Below are 12874 nucleotides of genomic sequence, written 5' to 3'. Positions count from 1 at the left end.
CTTCAGACTCGGGGTATCAAACCTAACGGGGGACGCATAAAACCCCATATGGTCCGAGTTGTCCTTCTAGAACGAATTTATCTTACCGACATGTTTTAATATGATATTGTAAAATAATTCAAACAAATTCAAAATTGATAGAAAACAGCTGTTCGATTGAGCTGAGGTTAGCTTGCGCTGTCACAGAAATTCCATTGACTCGGAAAAAGCGTGCGGCTTTTGCTTTGAAGCGGGGTATGTATGGGGGATTTATTCTGCCTCCCAGGAATCCACGTGCAGCCTGACTTGCTCGTGGCGGGGTTTAACAACTTTATTCCCCCTTTGAGAAATTTTACCCTCTAAGGCGGGTTACACAGTATTTCATCAAGATCACGTGGACTAATCAGATCTCATCATTCTGACATGGAGAAATGATAAAGTATTTTATCAAGATCACGTGGGCCAATGAGATCTCATCATTCTGACATGGGGGTATGATAAAACACCTTATATCACTAGCTGTAATTCAAACAATATATATAGATTAGATTAGATTAATCTACGTAAGTCTTTCAGAAGGGATTTGTGTGTATGTAATTCTTAGCTACATAATCATATCCAACCTAGTTGTAATACTACCTTCATAAAGATACTAGCATCTGTACCGAATTGAAACATCCCAATGATAAATTAAGTTGAAACTCTATCTTCATCACAGCTGGTTGTTGAACTTGGTGTGATGTTAATGCTGACAAACAAGTCACATCATAATTAAGTGAGGTGAAATGGGGTTTAACGTCGCGTCTAAGATTATTGCACTTATTTAGCGACGTGCATGCACGTGTGTGTGGCTGCCTGTACTAGTCCGGACTGATGCCGATTTATAGTGCTACCACACTGAGATACCATGCCGCAGTTTAACATGAATACCCCACTCAGACACAGTATACTGACTCAGAGCCGACCAGTCCTTGTTTTAGCCCCTTAATGCCGAGCGCCAGACAGGGTAACAACAAGTACCATCTTTTTACGTTTTTTGGTATGACGCGGCGGGGATCGAACCCCGCACATTCCGCTCTCCGGGTGGACGCTCTTCCACTATCACAGATGTAAGTCTCTGACTGCTTTTGAAATACTTCTTTTTCTTCGTTGCAGAGTGTGAACGCTGGCTACGTGATACTGGACTGTCCCTTCACTGACCACAACTCGATATACTTCGTGATGACGTCACAAGACGAGTAGGTCACCCCGCACGTCATGTTCACAACAATCATGTTAACCCATTCGACGGGTGGCCCAGTTGTACGGAAACCTTTCAGGGCCATCTGCTTTTGTATCTTTCTTTTTTTGTAATTTCAAGATACTAAGTTGAAATTTCAAGATAATGCGCTACCTCGGAATACATTATATACACGTAGTGTTCATGTTCTGTGGGTTCATTATACTGGTGACGAAAGGTTGTGAACAAGTAGTTTATGTGACAAAATGTCAACGCAATATCTTGAAATTTCAAGATCATTATCTTTTAATTTCAACACAGCATCTGGAACTTTCAAATTAGTATCTTAAAATGTCAAATGCCATAGCATTAAAAAGCAAATGGCCCTAAAAGGTTTCCGTACTTTGATTGAGGCTTCGGAATTCGATGAGTAGAGATGCAAATGAGTAGAAACCAAATGCATTTGTCTCAAAAAGCTGGCAACAGCTGTCGAATGCTGGTATATCGGGCCGACACTCATATATAAATGTTCCTTTGTCGACGTAATTACAAGCCTTGGACTTTGTCATTGTGAGTTGACTGCTTACCGAAGTATTATCATGAAATACGTCTCAACTGTGTGTACGCACAATGAAATTGCTCTTGAGACAGTGGAGCGTTATTTAATACTCACAACATGCCATCGGTAAGCAGTGTTTAACGAATGCGGATCTGAAGAGAGGGAGTACACGTGACCTTGAAGAACACAATTGGGTACGAATGTTCTGGTCTCCAATCCAGCGAGCACTGATAAATCAACCACGCCATCGCTTATATCCTATGTTTAAACATGCATGTACCTGCACGTGTTCTTCCTAGTGTCTCTCTCTCTCACACACACACTGCTAACATAGCAGTGTCATGCCCAAAATAAGTGGTGGTTTTTTTTCAAGAGAAAGGTTGGTTGGTTGGTTGTTGTTTAACTCCGCACACAGCAATATTCCAGCTATATGACGGCGGTCTGTAAAATAATCGAGTCTGGACCAGACAATCCAGTGATTTACATCATGAACGTCGATCCACGCAATTGGGATCGATGACATGCATCAACCAAGTCAGCGAGCTTGACCACCCGATCCCATTAGTCGCATAGTCGCCTTTTACGGCAACCATTGGTTGCTGAAGACCTATTCTACCCCGGATCTTCACGGGTCCAATAGAAAGGTAATATGTTCATTGGTTTGTTCTTCAGCTTCGGTGTGCGACTGACGGAGGAAAGGACACAACTCTTCTTGTTTCTCGTGGGAATATCAAAGGGACAGGTTAAGGCAGGTGCCATGACGTTTGGTTTGGCTCCGTCTCCAACATCGTCCACCACAACATGGAGGGTTTCACGCAGAGGAGGACGATATGAGGTACGCAGATAATGAGCGTGCGTGCTGCGGGGGAGTAAGGAGTGAATAGTTCGTTAGTGAGTGAGTGGGTTTTGTTTTGTTTTATTTGTTGTTTAACGCCGCTCTCAGCAATATTCCAGCTATGTGATGGCGGGCTGTAAATAATCGAACCTGGATCAGACAATCCAGTCATTGACATCATGAGCATCGATGCACGCAGTTAAGCTACGATGACATGCATCAACCAAGTCAGCGAGCCTGACCACCCGATCCCGTTAGTCGCCTCTTACGACAAGCATGGGTTGCTGACGACCCAGATCTTCACGGGTCGAGTGAGTCAGTGGGTGAGTGGTTGAGTGAGTGAATGGGTGTGTTGGTGGGTCGGTGCGTGGGTCGGTGGGCGTTCGGCCGGGCGGTCGGGCGGTCGGGCGGGGGAGCAGGTGAGTAAGGGTGCGTGAGTGTTCTGGATGTGAGTATGTGAGGTAGTGAGTGAGTGAGTGAGTGAGTTAGTACATTAGTGTGAGTGTTTGTGTGTTGATGCGTTCTTGGTGGGCGGGTATGTTTATGAGTGAGTGAGTGCGGAAAACTAACCTACACTGGCCAAACATGGCGTTGACAAACCGAAGATGATCAACTGGAAACATAATATGAATATCATTGTCATATAGTTAAATCGATTTCAAGCTGTATGTCAATATACACATCTTCACTTAACGTACAGCTTAATGTCCAAAACAACTTAATATCTTGATTATGTTTTTTTTTAAACAGAAATATCATAGGTTCAAGTTTCGAAATGACGCCTTCATCGTTTTCGATGGAATATCAATAATTATGAACTATTTATTCATAAACTTTTAGATTTCAGTGAATTTCCATCCTTTGACATTCAGCAGGGAGTTATAATTGCTCAGATGCATGTTTTGCAAGTCACTTTTAATCCAAGAAATAATTCATGTAGAGTGTTCATCAAGTACCAACATCTCCAGAATATAAAGGTTGGAATATGTTGTTCAGTACAGAGGAAAATATGCTCCATTAAAGGGTCATGATATCAATCACTGGATTGTCTGGTCCAGACTCGATTATTTACAGACCGCCGTCATATAGCTGGAATATTGCTGAGTGCTCGTAAAACAACAGAAAAACAAACAAACAAACAAATCGTTCAAGGTATTTATTTCTGTGACAGCTCTTCGTTAACGGAATCAAAACTGCCCATCATGACGGCCAAGCAGCCCTGGGCTCCGGGGTGCAGAAACTTGCCGTATCTGGGCGTGGTCGCCTGTATGAGGTGCGACTCTTACCCCCGGGTGCCCTGGAACCCGTCCTGCCACCTCAACCTGCGCCTGTTACGACCGTTCCCACAACACCTGCGTCTACTACACATGCGTCTGCTACACCTGAACCTACTACAACTGCATCTACTACGCCTGTACGCACAACGCCTGCAAGTACAACGACCGAAGGCACACCTGTAATCACGGAAACAGGTCGTAAGTAATTCTATTAGTACTTGTAGTCTTAGTACTTGAGGGGGCGGTCGGGTAGCCTAGTAGTTAAAGCGTTTGCTACTCACGCCGAAGACCTGGGTTCGATTCCCGACATGGGTACAATGTGTGAAGCCCATTTCTGGTGTCCCCCGCCGTGATATTGCTGGAATATTGCTAAAAGTGGCGTAAAACCAAACTCACTCACCCACTTAGTACTTCAGGTATATTAGAATGTGTCAGCTGGTGGACGTCCAGTGACGAAGGTCGCGAGTATGGTGCAGACAGACCAACAACGAGAACAGTCAACTCTGCACTGAACGTCGTACCTTTGTAAGGGGTGGTGGTACAGGCAATCTGTTAAAATGTTCGCTCGTCAAATGTGTTAGTGAGTGAATTTGGTTTAACGCCGCTTTTAACGGTATTCCAGTAATAACAAGACGGGTAAGCTTAATATGGGAGGAAAGCCCGAAGTGATGCAGGTCTTAGACGCTTACCACTTCGGTGAAACCCAGGAGCACGGGTATGGTGCTGACAAACCTAGAAACAAAATCCGGGTGAACCGGGATTCGAACCCACAATCATAGTTTTTTAGGAGGCGTCACGTCACGCCAGAGCCAAGGTCGATTCCACACATTAGTATATGATGTTGCTTGAATATTGCCTAAAGCGAAGTAAAACAATACTCACTCATTCACTAATGTTAAACTCTTTTATATTACCAGGACAATTACTAATGTGGACAATTGTATGCGTTTTGGGGTCAGTTTTTTAAACTTATTGATATACTTCCACAGAGAATCTAGCTCTCCAGAAACCGGTGTTGGCTAGTGCCGTGATGTACGAGCGTTACTCACTGGAGACTGTCGTAGACGGCAGGACCGACAACAACGTCACCTCTAACCACTGCTTCGTGACAGCCGCTGTTGACCCGTGGGTCATGGTCGACCTGACATCCATGTACCACGTCACTTCCATCGCCTTGACGAGGAGTGCCTCAGACGGTATGTTTGTTTGTTTGTTTCTTGTTTAACGCCGCACTCAGTAATATTCCAGCTATGTGACGGCGGTCTGTAAATAATCGAGTCTGGACCAGACAATCCAGTGATTGACATCGTGAATCTTATCCTTACTTAATAGTCAATCTTCTAAATGCCTATCAAAGAAAACATTATGACGTCATGATGCCGCAGAGACGTAGCCACACTATGCTGGGTTCTGTAACAAATACAGTAAACTACGGTTATATCGAACTCAAAGGGACCACAAATTTTAGTTCGTTATAACCGTAGTTCGTTATAAGCATATATACAGCATAATAGAGCAGATAGTCGGGACAAAAAAGTAAGTTCGTTATATCCGTCAGTTCGTTATAAGCGTGTTCGTGATAACCGTAGTTTACTGTAATGATAATGTCGGCACAGTCTATATTATTTTAATTATTATAACCAGAGAAACGACAAGGAGACGTCGAGATAACCGTATACAGTCAGAACCCGGAACTCAACCCCAAAGCTGTTGGCGTACTGTGTGTGTCGACGGTTGGACATCCACCTGGTGCTCGAGATAAACAACAGTGTGCAGCTCCTGCCCCCGGGCGGTTTGTGCGGGTACAGCACGTGGCCGGCTCTAGAGGGGTGCTCACTGTCTGTGAACTGGAGGTGTTTGGGAGCAAAGGTGAGACTCATCGTATCAGCAGTGAGATACATCGGGTGGAAAATGACATACCGATGATGATATATAACATATTAAAGTTGGGTAGTGCTTACCAAAAGTGAGACATTGCATAGTGAGGAAATATATTGCATACCAAAGGGTGACATAACATCAAGGTGAGATATTGCTTACCAAAGGTGACACATTGCATAGTGGGGAAATATATTGCATTCCATAGGGTGATATAACATCAAGGTGAGATATTGCTTACCAAAGGTGAGACATTGCATAGTGAGGAAATATATTGCATACCAAAGGGTGACATAACATCAAGGTGAGATATTGCTTACCAAAGGTGAGACATTGCATAGTGAGGAAATATATTGCATACCATAGGGGGATATAACATCAAGGTGAGATATTGCTTACCAAAGGTGAGACATTGCATAGTGAGGTAATATATTGCATACCAAAGGGTGACATAACGTCAAGGTGAGATATTGCTTACCAAAAGTGAGACATTGCATAGTGAGGAAATATATTGCATACTAAAGGGTGGCATAACATCAAGGAGAGATATTGCTTACCAAAGGTGAGACATTGCATAGTGAGGAAATATATTGCATACCAAAGGGTGGCATAACATCAGGGTGAGATATTGCATGCCAAAGGTAAGACATATATATGTGGGATATTGCACACTGAAGATGCGACACAACATTTTAAGGTGCGATATTACATACCAAATGTGAAACGACACATCAAGGTGGGATAGTGCATACGAAAGGTGAGACATAAATGTCAAGGTTAGGTATCATAATTGTTTACCAATGGTGAAATGAATGAAATGTGAGAAATAACGATATAGTTCAGATATTACATTCCAAATGTGATAAGTGAAATGATATCAAACGTGCTATAATATAATAACATGATCAACGAGGAAATGTTGCAATGTGATATATAACGTGTATCACATCATATTTCGGTCACCTTTTGAAATGTTCTCAAATCTAATAGATTGTCATTTCTTATGATATATTGTTTCAACTCCACTATCTGTGTCCATCGTCTTTCAGTGACTGGCTGGAGCCCCTTCTCGTGCCCGAACCCTCCTCTGCTGGACAAGGCGATGGTGGATGTCCACTACTCCTTGGCCGCGGCTGTGGCGGTGTACTCCTGTGACGACGGCTACTCCGGCGGCTGTGACGACAACAACCTGCTGTACTGTACCAGTGACAAGGGCTGGGAGGGTCAACCCAAAGCCTGTATCAGGGTGGACTCGGGAACAGAGGAGACGGTATGGAGTAGAGATACTTGAAACACGGGAGATGGTAGGGAGTAGAGATGCTTGAAACACGGGAGATGGTAGGGAGTAGAGATACTTGAAACACGGGAGATGGTAGGGAGTAGAGATACTTGAAACACGGGAGATGGTAGGGAGTAGAGATACTTGAAACACAGGAGAGACAGTAGGGAGTAGATATGCTTGAAACACGGGAGATGGTAGGGAGTAGAGATGCTTGAAACACGGGAGAAGGTAGGGAGTAGAGATACTTGAAACACAGGGGAGATGGTAGGGAGTAGATATGCTTGAAACACGGGAGATGGTAGGGAGTAGAGATGCTTGAAACACGGGAGAAGGTAGGTAGTAGAGATGCTTGAAACACGGGAGATGGTAGGGAGTAGAGATGCTTGAAACACGGGAGATGGTAGGGAGTAGAGATGCTTGAAACACGGGAGACGGTAGGGAGTAGAGATGCTTGAAACACGGGAGATGGTAGGGAGTAGAGATGCTTGAAACACGGGAGATGGTAGGGAGTAGAGATGCTTGAAACATGGGAGATGGTAGGGAGTAGAGATGCTTGAAACACAGAAGAAACGGTGGGGGTAGAGATACTTGAAAGACGGAGGAGACACTATCACGTAATGTTTTTGCTGACTGTCACACTGCCGTTGTTGACTGACTGTGAAACCTTTAACCGATCTTAGGACATTTCAACAATTCAATAATTTACGAAACCAGAACATTGTAAACGTACGCTTGATGATGTTATTTCTGTACACAGATTGGGTCCGTGGAACTACCATGTCGGTTGAAGGTGGGCTTTGCACATGAAGTGTGGGTCGAACCCAAACAGAGCGGGTAACGTTTCCAGATAGTTCATAGAACACGATTTACAGAACAATAAAAGCGACAAAATCATTCCTATAATTATAAGAAATATCTGCTAAAAGCAGAGTCCATTGTACGATTCCGTCTATATCATGAGCATGTGTTTATGAATCACTATCAAGTATTTAATATACCGGGTGAAAAGGTGAGCGTACACTTCCCCACCGACGACACCTGTCGCTCATGTTGTTCACTGTCACCTTTTGGACGAGTGAGTGAGTTGAGTTTAACGCCGCTTTTAACAGTATTACAGTTATATAGCGACGTGTCAGCTTAATGTGGGAGGAAAGCCCGACGTGATGCAGGTCTTACACGTTTACCACTTCGGTGAAACCAACGAGCACGGGTATGGTGCTGACAAACCTAGAGACATAATCGGGGCGAACTGGGATTCGAACCCACAATCATAGGTTCCTGCACAGCCTTTTGGACGAAAAATAGGTAACTCCTATTTACATCTAGCCACATCAAAAAGCGCTTTCTGAATAAATTTAAAAGTCAACGGCAGAAACATGCATCAGAGATGAAATTAATCTGAATGGATCACTGGAATACATCAATGGTGTTCGCAATAAGTGTAAGCATGTCTGAGCCTACCGGCAGCACCCGCCACTCACACACTTTCCACAAAAACACTCAGTGTGTGTTGCCTAATGCCACAAACAGTAACACCCTGCCTTTCGATATTGTCATTTCTTTATTTGTCGTGTTATACATTTTATCATTTTTAATATCACTTGAAAGTGTTCCATGAATAACTAAACCCGTGAAGATCCGGGTTAGAATAAATCTTCAGCAACCCATGCTTGCTGTAAAAGGCGGATGACCATGCTTGTCGTATGAGGCGACTAACGGGATAGGGTGGCCAGGCTCGCTGACTTGGTTGATGCATGTCATCGTATCCCAATTGCGTGGATCGATGCTCATGATGTCAATCACTGGATTGTCTGGTCCAGACTCGATTATTTACAGACCGCCGTCATATAGCTGGAATATTGCTGAGTGCGGCGTTAAACAACAAACGAACGAACGAACATGTAAATATTGTCATTTATGTAATTGAATGTCTGTTTCCAATCCAGATCGTACATTGCCTTCAAGGCGGGCAATGACACGGCTCTACAGATGACCCTCGAGTGGCCGGCTGTGGGGTCGTACATCCGATACTCCTATGAAGTGGATGGAATATCCACCACCATACCTGCAGACACGCCCATGCCGTTCCAGGGTCGAACCGTGTCTCACATCACCCTTCTCTTCCTCTCAGAACACCTGCAGGTACGTACGTTTAGGAACGTTGCCGAACAAGACTTACATAGTTTATACTGTGAACTGCGACAAGAACCAACACTGCAGCTATAACACGGCGGCCCGTAGGTAGTCGACCCTGCAGAGACAAACCAATGATTGATATTATGAGCATAGTCACACAGCGTCGGGGTACGATGCCACACATTCAACCTTTGCACCGAGCGCACTTGATCAGTATTGTCGCCTCTTAATGAGTGGGTGAGTTGGTTTTACGCTGCTTTTAGCAATATTCCACAATATCACGGCGGGGGACACCAGAAATGGGCTTCACACATTGTACCCATGTTGGGAATCGAACCCGGGTCTTCGGCGTGACGAGCGAACGCTTTAACCACGAGGCTACCCGACCGCCCCGCCTCTTAATGAAATGACGAGAGTAAAAGGAAGTGAGGTGATGTTGTTTGATGCCGCAGTGGCAATACTCCAATAGTCCGGCAGCATGTGATAAGTTCGTGGTCATGAAAGTAGTGGCCGATAGCATCAACAACAGTTCTGGATACGAACAATAAATTCGGGTGACCTCTTCTGCACCCCGAAACTACCCAAGGCGCTAGCATTTGATGTGTAAAAGATTGAATTTAGTTTATTAAAAAGTTATCAATGTATATGTTTGTGGCGGTACTGTCAAGACCGCCTCCGTGGTCTTGTGGAAGAGAGTCCGCCCGGAGAGCGGAAGGTCCGGGGTTCGATCCCCTGCCGCGTCATACCAAAAGACGTTAAAAGATGGTACTTGTTGTTACCCTGTCTGGCGCTCGGCATTAAGGGGCTAAAACAAGGACTGGTCGGCTCGGAGTCGGTAAACTGTGTCTGATTGGGGTATTCATGTTAAACTGCGGCATGGTATCTCAGTGGGCTAGCACTATAAATCGGCATCAGTCCGGACTAGTACAAGCAGCCACACAAACACACGTACATGCACGTCGCTATATAAGTGCAATAATCTTGGACACGACGTTAAACCCAATTTCACCTCACCACCTCACCGGTACTGTCAACCGTGTGTTTTCAGATTCTAGTTGACAACGAGTCCCTCCTGGCCGTCCCCCATCACGTACCAGCGCCGCTAATTGACAGAATAGCTGTTGAAGACCAGAAACTGTCCATCAAGAAAATCATGCTCAATCAAGATTGGACGAAGGCCACCCAAAAAGGTACGAAGTTGTTTTATTGGTGCTGACATGGATCATTTGAAAATTACAAGATATATAAATATACCGAGAGTATTTTAATATGAAATATTTTATCGACTCCTGTATATATTTGATACGAGGAAAGATTTATTTACCAACTGTAAAATTAATCCTTTAATACGATCATGTTTCAAATGAGTACACACGTTAAAGCGTGAGACTCCACGGTTCCGACCATATTGATAGACATGGAACTACCAACCCTGTAACCTACATGGTACTTCAATAAGCAATGCAGTAGTGGTTTTGCATCCTGCCATGGTCATCCCTTGAACCTTTTGATGGCGAACACTATGTATCAATATTCAAGGGTTACGACTGCCGTCAGATTGTGTTGTGTATTGTTATGGTCATGTGAACTGTTGAAACTAGTAAATTATCCCTCGATATGAAATTCCAAAATGTTGAGATGACATCTGGAGTTGGTGTGAGCCGAGGGACAGGGGACGTGTTGACTGTGACAACCTCAAGAAAGAGTCGGGGTGGGGTTGGGGTGTTAGAAATGAAAATGTTTACCTAACGTCAGCACGTATGCCAATCGACCAATGAGTGATCGGTATCAGACCTATTTCCCCCCGGCCAACCCTATGATTCTTTTTCCAACTTAAACATACAAGATATTTATTATTTCTAGGAAATAATACCTTCTGGTGTGTCAAATGTTTTGTGTGGGGATTTTGTTGGTGTCATTGCATGAATCTCTGAGTAACTGGGAAATTCACCAAGTTCCCCAAAAGGTGGGTGAGGCGATGACATCGACCGCCATCACGAACCTACCTCAACGTGACCTTGTTGATGTTGGTTGAACCCAAAACCTTGGGTTACTTACTGTTGTGTCAATGCCGAAATAAACAAAGTGACACATAATGACAATGCTTAATAATGATGATGATGATAATAATAATAATTATAATAAGTACATTTATAATGCGCCAGATTCCATTCACCGAGTGGATGCTCATAGCGCTACACTATTATTACCCCGGTCAATGGATCGGTGAGCATACGATTTTCATTCTCAGCTCCCTGGGGAGTATACAACCCAAGCTGCCTGTGAGGCGCTAGAAGGTTAACAGCCACATTACCATCTCATCCTACCGGGTACCCACTCACAGCTGGGTGAACAGTGGCACATTTCGAACAAAGTCACTTGTCTAAGGAGACACCACGTGTGTCTTAGACAGAGTGAGTCGGTTTGACGCCGCTTTTACCAATATCCCAGCAATATCACTGCCTGGGACACCAGAAATTATACCCATGTGGGGAATCGATCCCAGGTTTTCGGCGTGATCATGACGAGTGAACGCTTTAACCACTAGGCTACGCCACCGCCCAACTTCGACAAAGTTAACCAAATGACATATATCATTTACAAACACGTAGGTTAAAATGAAACATATGGATTAAACTATAGATTAAGTCATTTGTTTAACTCTAGTGAATGTTGTTGTATGATATACTATTTTTCCACCACAGAATCCAGTCGCAACCTTTCGTTGAGAAAGCCGACTACAGCATCGTCCAACGCGGAACGTTCTGGGCTTGTGGTAGACGGGTCGAGACGATCCCTGGCCACAGGGCCGGGGTCTTGTTGGCAGTCGGACGCCAGTGACTGGGCACCCTATTGGCAGGTGGACATCCAAAACTACTACATCGTCACAGCTGTTGTCGTCACAAGCCGTAATGGAGAAGGGTGCCCGGCGGGTGGCTGTGGTAGGTCGTGTAGGTCACACAGAAACGACACATATCCCGTTTCGAAAAGAGGGTTAAGTTGCCAATAACCTTTTGGGAGGGACTAAGTGATTGAGTGAATCGTTAAAGGCCTTTTTTATATGTGTGTGTGAGTGTATCATGGCTTTGTATTTTAATATGGGCGGAAGGCCGATGAACAGACGTGGTTCGGGCAGACTAGTTTCTGCGGCACATGGACCCGTGCACAGCGCACAGGTCACAAAACAGGTGAAGTTAAGCAACGTTGGTAGCAGAGAGTACTTGGATGGGTGACTGTGTTTGGCAGCTTGGCTCCTGAGAGTTTCTAGGGCTTCGGTCCTGCCCCACACTGAAGCTCATGTATACGTAACACATGTGGCGTCTCCTTCGGCAAGTGACTTTGTTCGAAAGGTACATCTGTTCACCCAGCTGTGAGTGGGTACCCGGTAGGAAGAGATGGCTGGTTGTTAACCTTCGAGCGCCTCACATGCAGCTTGAGTTGTATACTCCCCAAGGAGCTGAGAATGATGGTTGAATGTACACTGATCCATTCACCGGGGTAATGGTAGTGTAGCTTTGAGCATTCCCATGGATATAGCGCAATATAAATAGGCCTATTATTATTATTATTATTATTAATATTAATATTATTATTGTTATTTATAATTTGTACCGAGTATCCCGTGCTTACAAAATGGGATGGTGAGGCTGTGAATTGACCGATTGCGTCTAATCGTTACCAGGTGGCATGGCTCTTACCTCAGTGACGT

The 12874-nt window shown here is 44.4% G+C and overlaps 1 protein-coding gene across 1 annotated transcript in view; it reads left to right on the top strand.

Moving 5' to 3' along the window:
* Window positions 1–12874, top strand: part of LOC124144731 — a 77507-nt gene that overhangs the window by 24321 nt on the left and 40312 nt on the right. The window contains exons 10-19 of the mRNA XM_048390909.1: window positions 1135–1217; window positions 2430–2592; window positions 3764–4067; window positions 4859–5065; window positions 5514–5738; window positions 6797–7017; window positions 7787–7863; window positions 8976–9171; window positions 10214–10355; window positions 11871–12107. Coding sequence (XP_048246866.1) covers window positions 1135–1217; window positions 2430–2592; window positions 3764–4067; window positions 4859–5065; window positions 5514–5738; window positions 6797–7017; window positions 7787–7863; window positions 8976–9171; window positions 10214–10355; window positions 11871–12107 — 1855 coding nt within the window. The remainder of the gene's footprint in view (window positions 1–1134; window positions 1218–2429; window positions 2593–3763; window positions 4068–4858; window positions 5066–5513; window positions 5739–6796; window positions 7018–7786; window positions 7864–8975; window positions 9172–10213; window positions 10356–11870; window positions 12108–12874) is intronic.

Source organism: Haliotis rufescens, unplaced genomic scaffold (assembly GCF_023055435.1).
Source record: "Haliotis rufescens isolate VD_foot unplaced genomic scaffold, xgHalRufe1.0.p SCAF_9, whole genome shotgun sequence".
NCBI classification, from domain to species: Eukaryota; Metazoa; Mollusca; class Gastropoda; order Lepetellida; family Haliotidae; genus Haliotis; species Haliotis rufescens.
The sequence above is the reverse complement of the archived record's forward strand: the minus strand, read 5'-3'. Positions and strand labels throughout refer to the sequence as shown.